We start from the raw sequence: 23,404 nt of genomic DNA, 5'->3' as shown, positions 1-23,404 counted from the left end.
TTACTACAAATCATATCTTTTCTGAGAAGTACATGACCAAGATTAGCGAGTCTTCACTAAATATAGTACTATGACTGAATCATAATAAAGGAATTATTACAATGATGTATCATTTCTACTTCTGCAGTATTTAATCTAATAAATAAAACCCATTCCATGTTTACACATAGCAATAATAACAATCAGTAGACTACTGTATCACTAAATATTATTCCTTCTTCATAAGCAGATTTTAAAAATCATACATCTGGTACAGAAATCATCACATCCTGTATTCATGTAAATATGCTTAAAATATACCCAAACCCCTTTCCCATCAACTGAAACACTACTGCACTGTACAGTTTTGTATAAACACAAGTTTAAATACTACAGTTTAAAACATTACCTTCAGTCACTAATGTTGAAACTTAACTAACAAATATTCAAGGAAAAAAAATTATTTTGTGTCATATTTTAAACCAAGCACGTTATCCTACATATATTTAGGAAGTTAATTTTTTTTATTTTATTAATAAATGATTAAATGATAAAAATTGTATACAAGACAAACAAGTTATTACTCTACTAGAGAGAGCCTATTCTCTCTCTTGTCATGTAAATTTTTTTTCAATCACTACTTTAAGTTTGGGTATACTTTTCTGTAAAAAGTATACCAAAGTGTTCCATGACTAACCAGAATCACCAGCCAAAATGCAATGAGTCTTCGTATCTTGTTGACAATGAAATGCCAGAATTCCAAGCTGAGAAAAATAAATGCTGATTTCAGATAAGAGGTAATTTTGATGATGGAGTATGACTACATGAGCCAACTAATATTTTGATACTACTGTAAGCTGAAATTGGACATGCTCAAAGTTGGTTATCAGTAACGGAAATCTAAACCAAAAACAGCTTTGCTGTAAATAAAAAGAATTTTTTTTTTCCCCTACAGAACAAGTTAAGAACATGTTGATCCCAAACAAAAATCAGTTTTTGACTCCTATAACTGCCTAAAATAAAATTTAGTAAGAAACATAAATCTAAAATCAAAATTATACCATAATCATAAAACAATAAACTGATAAATTAAACAAAAACAGTTGGTTTTCTAACATCAAAACCTGGGTTTCCTGTGCTGTGACATCATCATCCATTTCTTATACCATTTTTGGCAAATCCTTATACCTTAGTGTCGTATAACAAAATGTGAACTTAGATAAATGATACATATAAACATTCTACATTTACATATAGTAATAGTAACAATCACTAAACCATTTAATGTGTAAGAGAAAATGTAATGATGAGTTGTTTTAAACTGTCATACTTGTCTACAACAGCATATTTTTCTACAGCACAATCTAGAGCAGAGATTCCTTAGCACTGGTCTGAGAATATGTTTTAACAGTCTGCAGAGACAACTAGTCATAAAAATAAAAACACTGAAAGAAAATCTTATAAAAGATTTGATTTTAGTGAAACTTGTAAGCTGTATACTATGTAATAGCAGCAAGTGAAAATAAAGAAAAAGTGAGTTTCATATTAAAATTCTTACAAAAGAGTTGTTCCAAGTGACAACAATGCCACTATTTTATTTTATAATTTCAAATTATTTTCAATTGGTTTTAGGTTGTTCAGCTTAATCAATTAGTTTTATAACTCCCAAAAATAATCAAATAACCAAAACATCATTTGTTGCTATTTATTCATTATTCCAGCTATGAAACTCACATCAAATAATTATTTAATGAGCCCAACAATTAATCAATTATGATATTTTGATAATTGCTCAGCTGTAATCAACACATTGACACCAGATTAATATTTAACCAGGAAGTTTATTTAAATGTTTTGTTTAAAATCTATTAATGTACAAAAAGAAGTTTACAGCACAATTAAAAATGCATCTACTTTTTAGATAGGATAGTCTGATCACTACCTCAGGTACAAGTGGACAATTAACTCGCCTAATCAAGCTCAAAATTAGGGACAATAGCAAATAGTCTTAACCATAACCCAAGCTTGTTCAACATCAGATACATTCAAATTGAATTAATGTTTGAATTTCAGTAGTGTAGCTTTAACTTAATATATTGCTTACTTATTACCTACTACATATGTTACCAGTAATACATAAACTATGTGCACAACAAGGAGGGCTTGGGTGTGCTCAAACCCTTCCTTTAGCCATAAACCTTTCACATTACTGTGAATATATATACATATTCACACACACACACACACACACACTAAAAAAAATTACATTTTGTTAGCCAAATACCTTTTATCTGAGTCACTTTAAAACTACAAAAATAAATTTTCTTTAATATTATTTACTTAGTAATTGTTATAACATACATGAAAGATATTCACAATCTTTCATGTATGAGTACTCTATTGGGCATACAAAACCAGCTTACCATTTAAATACATAAGTACCGACTTCCATTTTACAGATAGCTATACTCCAGGTTTAATTATTTTGGATTTCTTTCCAGTAAATGCTATGCATTTTTTTTTATTTTTTTTTATAATAATGGTCTGATTATTTAAAAAGTAGGAAAATCCTGCCATTTTACTTGTTGAAAATACAAAGACTCTCTTACAATAGTTATTATAAAACATATATCCTCATTATTTATTAAAACTTGTTCTAGGGCTCACATATATTATTCTTCACATATATAAGCATTTCTTGCATATCTATTCATGTAAACTACAAGATAAACATTATAATTAATAAACTGTGGTAAATCAGTTTTTAAAAAACAAGGAGAAAAAGTGATCCTACATTATATAATTTCTAAAACTAAGAATTGTAATTTATAACTTGCATATCATTAAGTACACTAGTACTTTATAGCAAGGGATCATGGTGAAACAAAATGGCAGACAAAAATAATCCATTTTAAACCACATTTCAAATGCCTGCTTGTTAACAATATTTATTTAAAAATACTGACTGAGGAAGACCCAAGTTTGTTGTACGTATAAAACCACCGAAATCATTGTATATATGCATTTATGGAGTGAATAAAAATTTTACTATTTCAACTTTCTATCTAAGTAAGTGATTTTCAGACAAGCATGCACGAAAAAAAAAATGATTCCTGCTACTATAACTATCACAGAATTATCTCATCTGGGGTCCCAATGATTAATTTCTTGTAACAAAAAAGGACACTAATAATACTAACATGTAATAATGGATGATGCACTACTTATGAGCACATGATCAGACATGAGTGAACATTGGTAAAGATATCCTAAAGAGTAATAACATTGAATTAGGTATATACAACACTCCAAACTTGATATTACCAGCAAACAAAAGCACAGCGAATAAAAACAAAACAATTTAAAAATTAAAACTGATAAAGACAAACAGGGCTCAGTATTTCAGTAACCTAGCTATCTATAGTAATAAGGAAAGTTTTAACACTACAAAAAAGTCTTGAAACAAGGAAATAAAAACAATAAAAACTGAGTTATTTGATTTTTTTTTTTATTTTTACTTTAGCAGATCACTAATTAGTTGAGCCAAAGTAGGGAAAAAGTATTTTAAATCTTAAGCAATTCAGGTTTGACTTTCTTGTTTGAAGATTTTTCTTTAAAGCATTAAAACTTTATTACTATAGCTAGCTAGGTTACATACATGTTAGACATTAACTGTTTTTTTTAAAATTAACATTTTTTTTTGTTATACTTGTTTTCTTATGAAACATTAATATAGGTCTTTCTTTCAGTGGACTGAAAGCAAGTCCCTCCTCCTTAAAAACAACTCTGGTTACTTAAATAACTTAGAATAGGCTTTCTTTCATTAAAAAAAGTTACAGCAAGTTAATATTCATTAATATTTATTTCTTAGTATAACAAAGTAAATATCAAACCATAATTTAAAAGAAAGTTTCATTAAAAATATAAATGCTTTTCAGTTCTAACATTAATTTTAAACCAAAATAGTGAAATGCTCTCTTATTTAGGTACACTCTAAAACTCAGAAAACTAAAATTTGAAACTGAAGTCATTTTTCCCAGTTCAAAAGTGAAGTTCTTTATTCATCCATTATAATATGCCCATACACATTACTTCACATTTCATTGGATAAATTGCACTGATAGTCTGGCTATGCTACCTCATGCACAGCATCATTTAAAAGCTTTTCAAATTAAAGCAAATTGCAGAGTGGCACAAGTAGGCATTAAAAGCCTATGCAATAAAAACCAGCCACCCTTCCTTATTAATGCATTCAGTTTTACTGCACATCAGTTCACATTTCAAAGGTTAAAGCACATTAGAGATATTATGTAGCCCCTGAAACACAAGTTAATATACATTCAAATTAAAATAAGTAATGAATAACAATAGTGATGATTTTCATGTGATACTCTTTGAACACTGACTTGTTTCATACTAAAATCTATATTAAAGAGAAAATCTCAGACTGTAAAACATTGTTCATATCACACTTCAGATGAAAAAAAAATCAGAAAATCTGTGTAGCTTAACCTTTAAAATATAAGCTTATATTTTGTTTGTATTAATAAAGAGGGTTGGACTTCATAGCATAGCCTATAACCACCAACTTGTGCCAAACTTAAATCTGGCTTTAAAATTGGACCCTACGCAAGGTGACACAGCCAGGATATCAGTAATGTGACTTCTTTCACAATGTGAGGTAATGTATACATGCACATTACAATGCCCAAATAAGAAACCTCAGTTTTGAATCAGGAAAAATAACTAATTTCAGCCTCAAATTCAGAAATGTAACAAATTTCAACCTGTTAAAATTTAGTCAGTTTAAAAGACATGGAAATAATGATAGAAAACTAGGAATGAGTTCATTATGAAGAGAATCCTCTCATTTTTGCTATATATATATATATATATATATATGTATATATGAAAACTAAATATTCATGTTAAATCACGTGTAACTTATGAGAGTCAGGTGGACACTGCCTTTGTTACAACACAAATTCTGCAGCTCAAGTGGTTCGAGTCTTGCATAGCGTGAATTTACATTAATTATAATTTTACATAAAAACTAACAACCCACCTCTATAAATATACTCTTTGAACACAAAAGCATGAAGTTTTGCTCATAACTAACATGACAAGTTACAACAAAAATGTTTCAGAAACTTTTATATATGTTACAATCCATACAGAGACTAACTGACAAGTAAATAACAAATGACTTCATTATAAGAAATAATGTTAATAAAATCATGCAGAATACAGAAATACACTTCTACATTTACATACAAGGCCAAAGTAAACGTGAAAAATCAGGAATACTGGGCAATGTTTTGTGGGAATTCAAATTAGTATCATACAAGATACATACATACATACATACATACATACATATATATAAAACAGTCTTTTTGGGATATAGGCCTATATTAGTGGTCTTATAATTCTGTAATGATGACCATTATTTCCAAGTACACAAATAGAAATCTGTGCTAAACAGGCCATGTTGACTTTTCTTTTTTTAAAGTGTTACCTCAGTACCTTACACTTTCATCACAAGTTTATGATCAAATTGTCTAGTATAAGTAGTATTGAGCAAAACACTTCAACAGCTTTTGTTCTGTACATTTTTAATATTCACATCCAGAACTCAGTAGTTCTAAATTACAGTTCTTATTGTTCAAAATCATATCACCTATTCTCTTCTCACTGTCTCATGCTTACCCATATATATGTACAAGTTTAATAAGTTTTTTACTCACTAATTATGTTACTTTTATAGATGAACTACTGTCTGTATATTTACAACAGCCAGGGTAATGTAGTTAGCCATGGGTTCAATTTAAGTGAAATTGAAAAGTTCTTTAAAACGTCATGTTCACCTAAAAATAGTCAAATTGGTTAGGCTATGTCATAAAGCTAAATTACAAATACAACATAGAGATCAACGTGGTTTAACGTTTAGGTTTAACATAAGTTTTATAAACAATCCCATAATACTAGTACCACTTCTACTACTACTAATAGTATTAGCATTTATTCAGAATTAAATCTAAACATAAAAATAGTACTTACCAAAGTGACTGAGAAATAGGTGATGACGAAAGTAAACAAAACCTCAGGGACACGCATCGTGAACTTAAAATACAAAAAAAAAACAATCTTGAAACCGTAAAATTAAATTAATTGTAAAATAACGGTTACAGAATGAACAGTAGTACTTAACATTAATAACAATTTTCCAAACATAAACTTGAAAACCTGCTATCGTCAGCTGGCATAACTAGGTTATTATTACTAGTATTAACAATATTAGCTTCCTTATAAACAAGAAAAATTGGTTCGCAGTGATGGAATAAATTTAAAGTCTGGACTGTGCAATGATAAAATAAAGGATGTAAGGTGTCTACTTTTTTCTTTGCAGACTTGGCTTCAGTTTTAAAAGTCAAGGTTCAAAATAGCCTGCTGGTTCTAGTATTACTAACGGTGTGCAACTTAGTAGTATTTACTATTTAATAACTATTGGAATAAAATAGTTTCAAAATACTGTTATTATCGTTCAAAATTTTGGAAAATTCTCATTATACCGGTGTATTTATGTATAATGAAAACATCGTTTGCTTACCGAAATAAAAGAAAACCTAACAGTTTATCCCAAATACGACATTCTTACGACTCACACGAATCAACTCTTCTAATCAACTACGACCACAAATTGTGAACAACTGCAATATTATTCACGATGGCTGCGCACACAACCATTGCGCACAAACCTGATCAGGAGACGATCTTATCATGCACTTTTTGTCTTTTTTTGTTTGTTTTATATAAGTTGTCTAAAATGTTGTCAAATCCCGGTCGCACCAAACATGCTCACCCTTTCAGCCGTGTGGGCGTAATAATGTAACAGTAAATCCCACTATTCGTTGGTAAAAGAGTAACCCAAGAGTTGGCGGTGGTGGTGATGACAAGCTGCCTTCTCTCTAGTCTTACACTGTTAAATTAGGACGAATAGCGCAGTTAGCCCTCGAGTAGCTTTGCGCGAAATTCAAAAACACAAAAAAAAACTTGTCTAAAATGTTATAAAAACCCGACAAGTTAAATATTTCACTTATTTTGTCGAAACGAACATTGTTGTTCGTCGTTATTAAGTATAAAGCTACACCAAGGGCTGTATATTCTCTGCCCACCACGGGTATCGAAACAGTTATTAGCGTTTTAAGTTTGTAGACATGCTGTTGTGTTAATGGAAGGCTCGAAAAGGACATATGATCAGTGGCGGCGCAAGGATATTTTCGTTGGGGAGAGGGGGAGGGGCTGAGGTAAACTGTGGAGGGGCTTCCCAAAATGCCATCAATATGAAGTACAGATGGTAAATTATAATAATGTAAATACCAAGGTACATTTCAGAAAGATGTGCTATTTTGAACTCTATTTTCAATGCAGTTTTCATTGGAAACTCATACTCTGATTAATAATTCATTATTACAAATTAGAAAAATCTGTTTATGAAAATATGCGTATATGTAAAAGAGGAAGTGTTTTCCATATTTTATGAATACATGTATGTAACAATATTGGGAGGCTGAGGTGGGCTTGGCTCATTTTAGAAGGGGGGGGGGGCTCAAGCCACCCAAGCCTCTTAGCGCCGCCACTGCATATGATAACAGTTAATACTAAACACATCTTCATGCCTTATTAGGTATTAAAGTTAATTCAAAGTTTTACATTTAACTTACTTATGGATCACAATATAAAGAGCCAAGGGTTACAGAATGTCAAAAAAAAAAAGTGATATTGACATTGGAATGTTAACAAGCTGTAAGAATGGTATTTTACGAAAGTGGTATCTACTGTTTCGGAAGTTAAATGTCCACGTTTCACTTTTAAAAAAGTGATATGACAACACTAATAATTAAATAAATATTACTGAAAAATTAATGCAAAACAGATAGTTAATGTAACAATATTACATAAGAATATCTATCTATCTATCTGTGGTGTTTGGGTATATTTTTATACCCAGGAGGGTCAGGTACACCAGACCTCTTCCTCCTTCCATTACATTGTTACATAAGAATAAATTTTATTTATGTATTTGTTTGGAATTTCGCGAAAAATTTGTTTGTTTTTTGAATTTCACGCAAAGTTACACGAGGGCTATCTGCACTAACCGTCCCCACAGTGTAAAACTAGATGAAAGGCAACTAATCATCATCACCCACTGTCAACTCTTGAGCTACTCTTTTACCAACGAATAGTGGGATTGACCGAACATTATAACGCTCCCCACGGCTGAAAGAGTGAGTATGGTTGGCGTGAAGGGAATTCGAACTCGCGACCCTCGGATTACGAGTCAAGTATCTTTACCACCTTTTAGCAGTGAAAGTGTGAAAATATGATTGTTAATCTCACAACTAGTTGATAAAAAGAATAGCCCAAAAGTTGGCGGTGGGTGGTGATGACTAGCGGCCTTCCCTCTAGTCTTACTCTGTTAAATTAGGGACAGCTAGCGCAGATAGCCCCCATGTAGCTTTGCGCGAAATTCAAAACAAACAAACAAACAAGCAAGAAGTTGAAAAGCCTAGGGCCAATAAAATCCTTAATTCGGCCTAGAATACAATTAACAACATAACTGTTCATATTAACATTAATCCCCCCTCAGTGGCTCAGCGGTATGTCTGCGGAATTACAACGCTAAAATCCGGGTTTCGATACCCATGGTGGGCAGAGCACAGATAGCCCATTGTGTAGCTTTGTGCTTAATTCAAAACAACAACGATAAAACAGTAATCAGCGTGGTGTTAAAACCTTTCGAAAAAGCGTAGTGATAAATGCATCCTTTTTGAACAAATATATATATATGTAAAAGTTTGTGCAGTTCATTTAGAACTGCGAAAAAAGAAATTTTGTCAAAACGCAAACTAAACTTTTTAGTATTATTTGATTTGGTTAAACGATCATAAATTTCAATAAATAAAACTAAACAGCTCAACATTTTGTTTTGAAATAGACGACTTTGGCGTCATAAAAATATTTTCAGAATTTAGACAAAACAGATAATGATTGACAATTAGATTAAACAAGTTTTAATGAATAAGGAAAAATAGAAAAGAACGCCCAACGTGGGGCTCGAACCCACGACCCTGAGATTAAGAGTCTCATGCTCTACCGACTGAGCTAGCCGGGCTTGGATATTTTGGTGTATAAAATATTAATATATAGCATAAAATAAAACTTAATTGTTAATGTTATTTTGCATATAACATTGTTAACAATAAATGTAATCAAGAGATCTATTATACGTTTAGTGCTTTAACTTACTCTTAATTTCTTTTTACTTCGCTAACTTGTCGTGGTTGGTATTCGATTGTGTTGTGCGCCACCTTCGAGAATTTTGTTTGTTTGAAGTTAAGCTCAAAGCTACACAATAATATCTGTGCTCTGCCCACTACTAGTATCGAAACACGGTTTATTGCGTGGTAACTCCGCTGACATACCGCTGTGCCAGTGAAGGGGTGCGTGAACCTTAGAGGATTACGTACGATTTAGACTTCTCTTCTTTACGACTTTGGATGTTTACGTCAAATGCTCTATTGCTATATTAATATTAATATGAATATTAATATAACTCTATCTACCCATTCTTCTTCCCTCTTTTCAGGGCCATGTCTATGAACATTATGCTATAACATATATGTAAAATCGGCTCGTTTGGGTTGAGAAAATATTTTACGTAGAAGAGCGAACAACGTTTCGGCCTTCTTCGGTCATCCTTCTCGACATCACTGATTATTATGCTATAACGTTTCGTGCTAATTTATCACTTTTCTTAATTTGGGCGTTATACACTTGCAAACAGTTCATTAATACATCGCTGCCTTTTAACCGGATCACGTTTTGGAACGCATATTCGACACCAAATACCCTTTTTAAACACAAGCTTTTGATTATTTAATCTATTTACATTCTTATTGTTTAGCGTAGGAAGACTTTTTTATTTTATAATGCATAATAAGTGGTGAGGGATCTTGGTACTATCATCACTATGTGTGATATATCGATCTATGAAAGTCAGTAAATCATTCTTTATCAAAATACTTAAAGAACAATCTAGGAGTCTGTCTGGATTGGTTGTATGTCTGCATACAGGGTGGCTCGTAAGTCCCTACCCATCCATATATCTTATGTATCCAGTGTATCTGTGTGCTGTCCCTCATTCTCGCTGCATAATACTATGCGACGCCATGTTCTGTGAGACATTTTCTTCAAAATGGGCTTACATCGGCCATATTTCTCTGAAAAAAAAGAAACAAATTTATAATACATGCGAAATTGAATATAACAGTACTTATGTACTTAGTGGCATATGGATGGGTAAGGACTTACGGGCCACTCTGTATTTGTGCATGAATTAATAATTTGCTGTGCTGGATGTTTTATAAAATGTAGTAATTACTGAGTTTTGTATTATTTGTAATTTATTGACATTAAACGGTGCTACATTGGTCCACGCTGTAATAATTCAATTACTGAGCGTATATACTGTTCATAGATTTTAATGATATTTTCTGGTGATGTACCTTTGTCTTTACCCGACAACCTCTTGGCAGAGTTTGCTCATTGTCATACTTTATTTTTAATATGACTAACATGACTTCTCCATATTAATTTCGAATCATATTTTATTTCAATAAATATTGCTGATGGGGCATTATGTAGAAGAGTTATTTATAAGTGTAATTCTGATTTATGTCTAGGCGTTTTTATATGTTTGGAGGACAATACTCCATTGGTTTTTAGGGAAGTTTCTTTTATTTCTGTGTTTTGGGCTGTATTACACTACTTGACTAAAAAATGTTTGTAAATTGGTGGCAGCTATTGAGAGGGTCACCACCCACCGCCAACTCTTGGGCTACTCTTTTACCAACGAATAGTGGGATTGACCGTCAAATTATACACCCCCACGGCTGGGAGGGCGAGCATGTTTAGCGCGACGCGGGCACGAACCCGCGACCCTCGGATTACGAGTCGCACGCCTTACGCGCTTGGCCATGCCAGGCCTATATCAGACAGAGTTTGAAATTACTTCCAAAGTGTGTAGAGCAGTAAACAACAACCCATTAATCTTGCTGAATAGTTAAAAAATAGCAGATTTAATAACATTAATTAATTGCTTTAGTCATCTTGCACCAGAGATCTATAAAAACTACCAGATACAAGTCACTATCTTATTAAACAAATTTCGAACATCATATGAGAAGGGAGTTTTTAAAACAAAATTTTGGATCATAGTAATGAGGAAGGATGATACTTTAGTCACACTTGTTGAAGGTGTAGAAGGGTTTACCAAGTTGTTTTACTTAGCCACTCCAAATAAAAGAATAGGTTAACTGGCATGTTATTAATTTATATATATTATAGTGGATGAGTATAACACTATGTAACACAAATTTTGTTCTTGGAGAATATGTGTTGTTTCTCAATTGCTTATGTTCTAAAATAACAGAAAATGGTCATTTTTCCCTTCAAACTTTGCTTTTGTGATTTGGATGATGAAACTTAGAAATTAACCTATTTTCTATGTAAAAACGGACAAATTTGCACATTTTCATTTACATAAACTCTGTTTGTTTTTGTTTGTTTGTTTTTTGAATTTCGCACAAAGCTATTCGAGGGCTGTCTGTGCTAGCCGTCCCTAATTTAGTAGTGTAAGACTAGAGGGAAGGCAGCTAGTCATCACCACCCACCGCCAACTCTTGGGCTACTCTTTTACCAACGAATAGTGGGATTAACCGTTACATTATAACGCCCCCACGGCTGGAAGGGCGAGCATGTTTGGCGCGACGTGGATGCGAACCCACGACCCTCAGATTACGAGTCGCACGCCTTAACACGCTTGGCCATGCCGGGCCTCATAAGCTCTGAATATCACAACACATGAATCAAGATTTACATGTATTTATTCTAAAGTTACACAAAAATGTTTAGAAGTGATTAGTTTTCAGAGATTTGCGACTGTAATGTAAATCACTTTCACGTATCAGCTCCCAAATATAGCGTACCATCATGTTTTCGTTATACGCTCCTTGGTAGCGGCGTTCAAAGTCCAGTATATCGTGCTCCTCTAAGTATGCTCCCATGTTCTCCTTAAATTTATCAAGATGAGCGTCAAGGATATGGACTTTCAGGGACATCCTGCAGCCCATTTTGCCGTAGTTCTTCACCAGAGACACAACCAGTTCCACATAATTTTCGGCCTTATGATTGCCCAAGAAGCCCTGAACTACTGCAACAAAGCTGCCCTAAGTTTTTCATTCCTTCCCACTGATCTTCTTGGGGAATTAGGAGCACTCCAGGATCTCCTTTATTCGTGGTCCAACGAAGAGATCAACTTTGAACTTTGCCTCATACAGCTTAGGGAAGAAGTCTCAAAGGTACTTGAAGGCTGCAGACTACTTATCAAGAGCTGTGACAAATTGTTTCATAAGACTCAGTTTTATGTGCAATGGTGGGAACAATACCTTCTAAAGGTCTACTAATGACTTAGACTTGACGTTGTGCCTCCCCACAGAGAACTCGGCCCGTTGTGGCCAGTGCTTCCTGTTGTAGTGCGCTACGGTGTCCCTGCTGTCCCAAAGACAAAGATAACAGGGAAACTTGGTAAAGCCTCCTTGGAGACCCATCAGGAATGTCACCATTATGAAGTCTCTTATAATCTACCAGCCATACTCATCATATTTCATACCTGTATGTATATTACTATGGAAAATTCTAAAAAATTCTAAAAGGTTCTGGAAAATTCTCGTAAGTTCTACAACATTCTAGAAAATTCTTGTAAATTCTACAACATTCTAGAAAGGTCTTGAAAATTATTGTAAGATTGAGAAAATTCTCTATCAGCTACTCGGCACTAAATCTATCCGAAATGTTCTGGAAAATGGGTAAATTTAAAAGCAAAGTTTGAAGAGAAAACAGGTAATTTCCATTTACTTTAGGCATAAGCAATTGGGAAATAACACCTTCTGCCCAGGAACACGAAAAAGTAAAAATTTTGTTACGTAGCGTAATCGAATTAGGTAAAACAAAATAACTGTACATCTTCAAAAGAAAGCTCTCCAGTTAATGATGAAACGTCATTTAATGAAGCGTGAAATAAAGAACTAAAAAAAGCACCATTCAAGCTTTTTGGCGTCATTGTGTTGAAAAAAACAATTATCTCTAATATCGATCTAGAATAACCATTCCTGACGTTTCAATAAATAGAGTAAGATATTTTAAGTAAGATTTGTAACTATTTCTGTACATTTACTTGCCATAAATTTACCTGAAAATCCAATTGAAACCGTAAGATAGTAATAACAAACTTTTCAGTCCCGGTAGAGTGTAGAAATGATTAGATCAGTACATGTTGCTTGATGTGAAACAGCCTGAATACGTTACTGGACTGAGCCAATAGACAGCACATCTATAAGCGTAACGTAAACAAATTGCTAAGTCTTAATCATTGGCCTTTTTGTAAATGTATGTTTTGCATAAAGGCACGTTTGAAATGACCTAATAGACTTATCAAATGAAGTATATAAAATAAGTTAATATAATTTGGAAAACAGGTAAGATAAAAAAACATGTAGAAAATTTTTCATTAAGCCTTTCAACCCTTAACACGTTTTAGAAAACTTGATATTCTTCCTTTTATTCAGGGCTAACTGTGAAAAACACGTTTTGTGAATGCCACAGTTTAAATTGTGTTGTTGTGTTTAATTGTTTCAGTTATCCTCTTTGTGACCTTAACATAGATCTTCAAGGCTTTTTCAAGATATTATAAAATTATTGAAGTGATAAACGTAAAAAAATACTATTACGTAAATTTCGTCCTTTATGTTTATTACTTCAGACTGCAAATGAGGTCCCAAGAGCGAAATATAGAGCATGACCTTCGACTAACTTATTAATTAAAGAGTTAGTACATTTGAAAAAATTGTTTGTTGTCGGAACTTGCATAACTTATTTATTTACCTTTAAAACTTACATTTTTATAAGCATCAATATTCTAACTAAATCATATCTTGGAAAACGTAATTCAGTATATATATATATATTATACACTCTGACCGAAAAATGTAGACATAAAAACCGTCCTTTTTAGGCCTACCCTGAGTGAAACGTTGTTATCATATTTATATATATAAGTATATATGTACACAGTTCATAAGCAAAGTTACTGAAGTAGGAAGAAAATATTGAGATAATAATCATACTTCAACCTCACAACATCTTCTACTTAATGATTTAGGTTGTTTACATGCTGTGTCTGGCGTTGTTCCTAACTACCTTTACAATGATGACTGCATGTCTTCAAACTTTGTTCTATGGCAGGGGTTCTTAACCTGGTGCCTGCACCCCTAGGGGTGCGAAGATGATTCCCAAGGGGTGCGAGGATGCCCATGAAAAATTAAAGCAAATCTATATTTTTACATAAGAGTATGCTTTATATTTCTCCAGGGGGTGCGAGAAATGATTACTGATTTGAAAGGGGTGCAAACACTGAAAAAGGTTAAGAACCACTGTTCTATGGTATGACTTGTAAGTATTTGTCTCGAATGAAGTACTTATCATATTTAAAAACAGAATATGCAGAAAATTATAAATAAATATACTTGTTTTAGTATTTAAAGAAGATTGTCTAAATCTTTGTAAATCACTAATTTTAATTTAAATTAGTTTAACGGTGTTTTAGGTTTCTCTATAACAGATACTTGCAAATTAAATTATACTAAACAAATGCAAAGAGCAGAGCAAAGTTCAAGTAATTTGTATATATATATGTTTATGTATGTATATATATTTACAGTCACAGCGCAGTTTTTTTATAAATTCTTTTAAACTAGCTGGTTAAAATAATTCAATATACAATCCACATAATGATGATTAATCGCTTTATTTCTTCCTTTAACATTCCTACAAACTTGGACTCTTGTACCTTGCCGTAAGTTGCTGTAAACCTACGTTTTAACTAACATTAGTAGACATAAAACAAGTCAACTTGTTCAAAGTAACTACGATAGCTAACAAACTGATTGGTTCACACTAACATAAAAACGAACTGATATATTTTTGAAATAACTAGTTATCTAATTAAATTAACAATTCTTCAAGGAATTTCTTATTTGTAATCTACATTTATTCTAACTAATTTGGGCAGTTGCTTGATCTTAACTTCATGTGCCCTGTAGCTGATATGCAAATTAAACAAATTACAACATTTTAAATATATAACGTACGCCCTGGATTGGGAAGTCCTTTGATATGACACTACACCAAATTTTCCATTTATCAATTGTTTGTGTTTTTCTTTTGCAAGGGTCATAGTATACAGCGGGAATGATGTGTTATCTCTTGTTGTTATCGACTATCTTATCACTGGGAAAGTTCTTCCTAGTTAGGTGGTCAAGTGAATCCATTGATAGCTTCAACTTTGATGATCTCCTGGAAATAGCCTCAACAGAAACTCTAGTCTCCTCAACAGAACGAGTTTCCATTGACAGTCTCTTCTTTGGGATTATCCAGTTGTCTATGTTCTTACTGACATGTTTTCAAAGAAGATCACCTTCCGTCCAAATACCTATTTTTTGTAGTTCTTCTCTTTTATGATGAAAGCTGTTTATTTATAACATACTATCTTAATAAAATGTGGTTTTATTAACACTTACAGCATAGCTATCTTTTACTTTCTCAAAACTAATTTGTTATCGTGGATAAATTGATGTATATATCTTTATTCTTTACATATAGGAGAGCTCTTCCAACCATTAACTCCTCACTGGAATATTTAGTTTCATTATGCCCAACCACTAGATGAAGAACTGCTGCTAATAACCGTTTGCATGATTTTTACACTTCTTCTTGGTGCAATGACATCTGTCATTATTTCCATTGGACGATCAACCTCCACTGTGGTAATTATCATTTAGTACATAAGAGTTTTCTAGTCATAGCATCAGAAACTAACCATGCCTCCACTTGAAGTCACTTCCAAAAATGTAATCTTCCTACGTGTTGATTACACGCACATCATGATGTACAGAAAATCTTCCTATAGTAAAGGTAACTCCCAATTTTTCTTTTGCTGGAACTTAATGCCCACCTGTTTGCATTAATACCTCTTCTTCATCTTTGGAAGCAATTTCCCATTTTCCATTAAGAAGTTAGTACGAGCATAAACACCTTTATATCTTTTTCTGTTGTTACATTTATAAATTGGTCAGATGCCAATAAATCCATTATTTCTTGTGGAGCTTCCAGGAAAGGTTATTGGGCAAGTATTTCCAAATCTTCTGCAATTTCAGCTAAGGTATCTTATTTCCTCTTTACCCTGTTCAAGAACTTTGTTCTGGATACTTGTTTGTTACACACTTGTGTGTGTGTGTAATGCTCCAACCTTATTGGGTAAGGTAACTTATCTTACAATAGTTCTTATCTGCGCAATAGTTGATTGTTTTGCAGTTCTCAGCTGGAAGGTTATTTAATGTTATCAAAGCTGGTCCTTTTAGACGGGAAGCAAGATGTATGGTTTGTTGCTCACTAGTCCACTCTTTTACTCTGGAAATTATCTCAAACCTCATGGAGCAGAGCACATATTTGTAATCTATACTTATTCTAGACACTTCTAGGACGTTTTGATTTCAATAATATATTTCCTCTAGCTGTTATCTAAAATTAAGTAAATTACAGAATTATAAACATAACATATAATAATATTTAGACATTGTAGGCAAAACAAAAATCACAAATTGTGTGTGAACTAAACTCTGCATAGTAGCTGAAGCAATAAGCATGAATATAATTTATATTATATTAATTAAAATAATATTTCAAAAATTAGAACAAAAAAAAAAAGAAAACGAAAAGAAATTGTTGCTTCTTTTTTAGTTACTATCATTTTAAAAACTGGGCAGCAAGATGATTTATATTAAATGATGGTACCATTTATTTCTTGGATTCTTAGATGCAAGATATAGGTTTTTTGAAATTTCCATTTAAATCATAGATATATTACAAACAGTGACAGTGTTTCTCTTGGTAAACAGGGTGATGCTGTGAGAGCTTTGGTATACCTTTGTCAATTTAAGACAAGTTGAGGTGTAGTTAAATTTTAGATAGATCTTCTGCAGATTAGTTTTGTTATTCTTTAGTGTAGACGTTTATTATTCAAAGATTTACTTTGAACTATAATATTTTATGTTACGCATTGTGATTTATCCCGGACGAGACTCCAATTTATTATGTTACGTATTATAATTTATCTCGGACAAGTCTCCAATTTATTATGCTACTATTTACGATTTAAAATAGCTTGAAACTGAGTTAAATTGTTATTTTAATTCAGAAGTTAATTAAATGTCGAGATGTATTAAAATTATGATATTTGCTAACAAGATTGATACACACAGTTTTCTTTCTTGAGAAAATACATTTTAATATAAAAACAGTAATATAATATATAATAACAGTTATTATAAATAATTGTTTAAATACAAAAGATTTAGAAATTTATAAACAATAGTTAGTCTTTTATCCGATCCAGAACTTCCTTGATATCTTATTGAGATTTCACAAGGAGCAAAATAATTCTGAGCTGATATAGGTACAATTCACTTAATGGGGAGCTGTTGTTGTTGTTTTTGAATTAAGTACAAAGCTACACAATGGCTATCTGTGCTCTGCCCATTACGGGTATATAAACCCGGATTTTGGCGTTGTAAGTTCGCACACATACCGCTGAGCCACTGGGGGCGTAATGGGGAGCTAGCTAGCTTTTCGCTGATCACATGTGATTTTTCACAGCTGATGTTATATAATGTCTTCGTAAACATACGATTTTAATTCGTTGAAGTAAAATGGTTTGTAGTGTTCGAAATCTATAAATGGTCCCGGTCAATATCTGAAGTTCTTGATTAATAAACGTTAATTATGGTTATAGCTTCCGAGGTTGATAGTATATCAACTGTAGCAAACCAACAATATATATTGTCTCTTGGCGCGTTGTGTTGGTTAACTTGAGAGGAGAGTTTCTAGAAATTTCAGCTGAGGCAACATTACTGGTATTCATACAGATATATATACTATGTCGATTCTTACACTGGAAAATCTTCTACAAATTCAGTGAATAGGTAGACAATTCACGATGCAGATTTAACAGTATAAGTGACACGGTTTTCTAAAAATATACATATATAACTCAAACAAACATCAATATTAAAATAAATATATAATAGTAAATCCGCCACACTTATTTAGTTTGTTTATTTTCTTTTAATTTATACTCACTTTTTGTCTCTTAACTACCAGCCTTATCTGCTGAGAGTTCTTTGTTATAAAGAGTAATAAAACAATTCTTTGTTTTGTAGTAATCCAATGCTTTAATCAGCTGGTTCATTTGTCCCCCGCTGGTACAGTGAAAAGTCTACGGATTTAGAATGCTAAAATCAGGGATTCGATTCCACTCGGTGGACTTAGCAGATAGCTTACCGTGGCTTTGCAATAAGATAAACACACAGACTCATTTGTATTTGAGAGTTAAGGAGAGATGTAGATAAAAGATCACTGGTTCGAAATCCATTCTTAATTTCGTATTGTTTTGTTCTTGTTTAAAGTTTAATTTTGAGTGTGAACATATTTTTAACCATTTTCTTTTCGTTTACACTTCTTCGTTTACAGTTGATTTGCTTGCTCTTTCAGCCGTGGAGGTGTTATAATGTGACGATCAATTTCATTATTCTTTGGGAAAAGAGTAGCCCAATAGTTGGCAGTGGGTGGTGATGATAGTTGCCTTCCCTCTAGTCTTACACTGCTAAATTAGGGACGGCTAGTGCAGATAGCCCTTGTGTAGCTTTGCGCGAAATTCGAAACAAATCACAATTGATCTTGACCTATTTAGAGAGACAGCAAATATCTGTACTCCACCATCTCTCTCTTCCGTTCTTCAAAGCACACAAGAAACACTCACCTGTGTTTAATTGTATGAAGTATAACATTGATTAATATGTGTTTTGTTATGTATAGTTTGTTTTTAGACAGATCTCCAGTTGATCGATATTTGTTCGTTTTGAGTTTAGACTTAACGTTCAAAGATTATCACTGGGCCTTTAGTATTTTATTCAACTTGTTTTTATTTTCATTCATATTCACTTCTTGTTTCATTGTTTAACCGCATACTTGAGCTCGTGAAAGTACTTTGTTTCAAATAACAGTATTTTGTTTGTTTAATTTTGCGCAGAGCTACACGAGGGCTATATGCGCTAGTCGCCCTTAATTTAGCAGTGTAAGACTAAAGGGAAGGCAACTAGTCATCACCACCCACCGCCAACTCTTTGACTACTCTTTTACCAACGAATAGTGGGATTGACTGTAACATAATAATGCCTTCACAGCTGAAAGGTCGAATCTGGTCGAACAGTTTTTACAGTGTTTAATTTAATGAAGATTTATTTATGTTTGTTAACTTTGAGTATTTATGTTGTGCTTACGTTTTTATTTTATTTTCATATTTATTCACACATTCTGTTTCGCACATTAATTGTGAAACTTGACTATAGAGAAAGGCTTAAAAAAGGTATGGCTTCATCCCTTCTAGAGTTTTTCACAACACACTAGAAATATTTGTTTGTGTTTAATTTTTAAATTAACTCTGAATTTTTTTCAACTAACTCTTTGTGACAGACTAAGGTAGACTCAGAGATAAACAAACTCATACTTAAAAATATATCTCAGGACGGCTGATATGGGTATTAACACTTTTACTAATAAAGCAGAGAACAACGTTTCGACCTTCTCAGGTCATCTTCAGTTACTAAAAGTGTTAATGCTCATATCAGCCATCTTGAGATATAGTTTTACTTCAAGTAGGTTTCTCGTCATCACGAAACTCATACTCAGTAGTAGACAATCCATTGAATAAACAATATCTACTAGTCTTACCCATTTACTCTGAGGGAAGTCAGTGTATCCGAGAATAATATTGATAATATGGGTAAAATTCTGGGACTTTAAATGATAAAACTTGTCTTCGTCAGAGCTTTCAATATTAATGAAAATTAAAACAGCCACATGTATTTATTTTGTTAAAAGATACATTAATCTTTAGCGTAAAAATAATGAACGCCATATGTAACATGATTTAGAAATTTATATACATAAAACAGAAAATATTAGGTTTTCGCTTTATTCTTTTTCAAGGAAGTGTCAGTAGTTTCTACGCAAAAATAACATTTTTTCTACCTTGAATAGTAATCTATTTGTTGTTTTTTTCTACTTTTAATAGTAATATATGCGCAGTTTTAATGTTTAGTTGTTGTTTTTCTACCTTTAATAGTAATCTATGCGTGGTTTTAATGTTTATTTGTTGTTGTTTTTTTAACTTTAATAGTAATATATGCGTGATTCTAAAATTTATTTGTTTTTTCTACCTTTAATAGTAATCTATGCGTGGTTTTAATTTTATTTGTTGTTTTTTTTCTACCTGTAATAGTAATCTATGAGTGGTTTTAATGTTTATTTGTTTTTTTTACCTGTAATAGTAATCTATGAGTGATTCTAATATTTATTTGTTTTTTCTACCTTTAATAGTAATCTATGCATGGTTTTAATGTTTATTTGTTGTTTTTTTCTACCTTTAATAGTAATCTATGAGTGGTTTTAATGTTAATTTGTTTTTTCTACCTGTAATAGTAATCTATGCGTGGTTTTAATTTTATTTGTTGTTTTTTTCTACCTGTAATAGTAATTTATGAGTGGTTTTAATGTTTATTTGTTTTTTCTACCTGTAATAGTAATTTATGAGTGGTTTTAATGTTTATTTGTTTTTTCTACCTTTAATAGTAATCTATGCGTGGTTTTAATGTTAATTTGTTTTTTCTACCTGTAATAGTAATCTATGCGTGGTTTTAATTTTATTTGTTGTTTTTTTCTACCTGTAATAGTAATTTATGAGTAGTTTTAATGTTTATTTGTTTTTTCTACCTGTAATAGTAATTTATGAGTAGTTTTAATGTTAATTTGTTTTTTCTACCTGTAATAGTAATCTATGCGTGGTTTTAATTTTATTTGTTGGTTTTTTCTACCTGTAATAGTAATTTATGAGTGGTTTTAATGTTTATTTGTTTTTTTCTACCTTTAATAGTAATTTATGAGTGGTTTTAATGTTTATTTGTTGTGTTTTCTACCATTAATAGTAATCAATGAGTGGTTTTAATGTTTATTTGTTGTTTTTTCTACCTGTAATAGTAATCTATGCGTGATTTTCATGTTTATTTGTCTAGCAAATAAACTCAAGCGCAGGGAACTATCACATCATAAACTGGCTAACCCGAGAAGGAGGATTTCACATTTTTTTTCTATGTTTTGCTGTAACAATTCTTTCCCGTTATATTAACCTTCAACTTTTTAGGTATATTTTTCGTTGTTGTTAGAATAATTTAAAAAAAAATAATTCCTTGATTTTTTATTTGATTATCATAAATTATCAATATTCATTTCTCTATATAGAATTTTATCGAAGCTTGAGAAATTAGTTTTAAAAGTGGTGCATTATCTACAGCGACCGTTTTAAACAACACGAATTCATTATTACTGACACTTGTTTTTATTGTGACAGTTATTTGTTAAATCAGGATATAGGAAATAGTCAAAAATATACAAACATCTAGAATAAATATCTGAAACCACCAAATCTTTATTTTACCATTCACTAAACAACAGTAATCAAATAACAACAGCAGCTAGAAGCCAGACTGAGGAAGAACAAAAATATATTACATTTTGAGTTTTTAAGTATGTAATCATATGTTACATATGATATGTTATCATAGACTCGGTAGACTCTAAGGATGGTCAAGGCCTGATAAGGCGTTCGACTCGTCATCTGAGGGTCGTGGGTTCGAATTCCAGTAGCACCAAGCATTCTCGCCCTTTCAGCCGTGGGGGCATTATAGAGTTATGATCAATCCCACTATTCGTTGATTAAAGATTAGTCCAAGAGTTGGCAGTAGGTGGTGATGACAATGTACCTTCTCTCTAGTCTTACACTGCTAAATTTGGAACGACTAGAGGAGATAGCCCTCGTGTAGCTTTGAGCGAAATTGAAAAACAAACAACAAGGATGGTCAAGGTACTCAATAAACATAATACAAATATGCAGGCTAAAAAAAATCAACAGTAACAGAGAGTTTACATTAATTTAAAAACTGATTGTTACTAAATTTCATTTGGTTCTCTACCCAATAAGCTCCAAAACAAGTCAAGAAACAGTCGCTAAAATAAGAAACCAGAAAGTGAACAACCCACCAAATTGTTCATCTTTCTTCTTGTTGTTTCAGTCGAGATAACTCTACAAATACTTTATTAATAACGTCAATTTAAATAAATACACTTAATGTGTTTCTTGCCAGTGCATGAGATCAATATTTAGATGTAATAATTACTAGTAATGTAAACAAATCATAATTATAGTTTAAACGACGTTATCGTTACGCCTTTAAGTTAGCTTTCGTACAGTACTCTAGTATTCCTTTGAAAAGTTCACGTACATGTCGAAACACGAATGACCAGCCAATAATAGATGAACATCAGATGATTGTAACATGTGGATACTCAATGCATTGTACACTGTACAATCGGTGCTTTTTGGTAACCAATGCCTGTATTATGTATGAAATGAAGGAGTAAAAATACAAAAACAAATACACATAATATTGAATTTTATTTCACACGTTCATAAAATACATCAACTTTCAGTCAGGGTAAACAACGTCAGAAAACAAGTAATAAAAACAGCTCCTTCAGTGGCACAGTGGTATGTCCGCGGACCTACCCCGCGAGAAACCGGGTTTGGTCGCCCGTGATGGGCAGAGCACAGAAAGCCTATTGTGTAGCTTTGCGCTTAATTAAAATAAAAACATGTAAATGTAAAATCATGAGGGGATCGAAGTGTCAAAAAATGCAAACAAAATCATATGGATAATACGGCTATACCCAGATGGTCCGTACATGATTTCCAATATTAAAGTTTAATGTTACACTGTAAAATGCATTCTTGATTTTAATATTACTGTAGCTGGAAATTACATATTCCTGACTGTTGGTGTGTAGTTTGCTTGTCATCATATTCAGGTCACGTCAAGGTAAGCGTCAATGTAGTGTAACTAAGAACTTAATATTGACGCACAAGGAAAACAAAGTTCAGTCGAAACATGTCTTGACCATTATAGACTATGGCGGATTCTTGCTACAAATTCGGTCAAATTGATCGGCCTTGTAATGACGATTTTGTACACGTGTATTTTACAACGTAACATTAAATATTAATAATTAACTTTATGTAGAGGTGAACTATGCATAGCTGTGTTATCTTTATATTATTGTTTGCAATATTTTTGTCACT

General features: G+C 32.3%; 1 protein-coding gene and 1 non-coding gene across 4 annotated transcripts in view; both read right to left on the bottom strand.

Annotated features, from left to right (window-relative positions):
* LOC143249646 (NPC intracellular cholesterol transporter 1-like) overlaps positions 1-13,312 on the bottom strand; it is a 62,957-nt gene extending 49,645 nt beyond the window's left edge. Inside the window, exons 1-2 of one of the 3 annotated variants that reach the window (XM_076499892.1) lie at positions 13,292-13,312; positions 6,040-6,102 (exon numbers count right to left, since the gene is read on the bottom strand). In XM_076499892.1, the coding sequence (XP_076356007.1) occupies positions 6,040-6,096 (57 nt within the window). In that variant the 5' untranslated portion in view covers positions 6,097-6,102; positions 13,292-13,312. Of the gene's footprint in view, positions 1-6,039; positions 6,103-6,589; positions 6,730-6,841; positions 6,950-13,291 lie in introns of those variants that run through there. The other 2 variants (XM_076499890.1, XM_076499889.1) reach the window with 2 other exon arrangements.
* TRNAK-CUU (transfer RNA lysine (anticodon CUU)) lies at positions 9,082-9,154 on the bottom strand. Its single transcript has one exon. It is a non-coding gene; the product is annotated as a tRNA-Lys (tRNA).
* Positions 13,313-23,404: the final 10,092 nt, after the last annotated feature.

This window comes from Tachypleus tridentatus, chromosome 4, assembly GCF_004210375.1.
Source record: "Tachypleus tridentatus isolate NWPU-2018 chromosome 4, ASM421037v1, whole genome shotgun sequence".
NCBI lineage: Eukaryota > Metazoa > Arthropoda > Merostomata > Xiphosura > Limulidae > Tachypleus > Tachypleus tridentatus.
The sequence above is the reverse complement of the archived record's forward strand: the minus strand, read 5'-3'. Positions and strand labels throughout refer to the sequence as shown.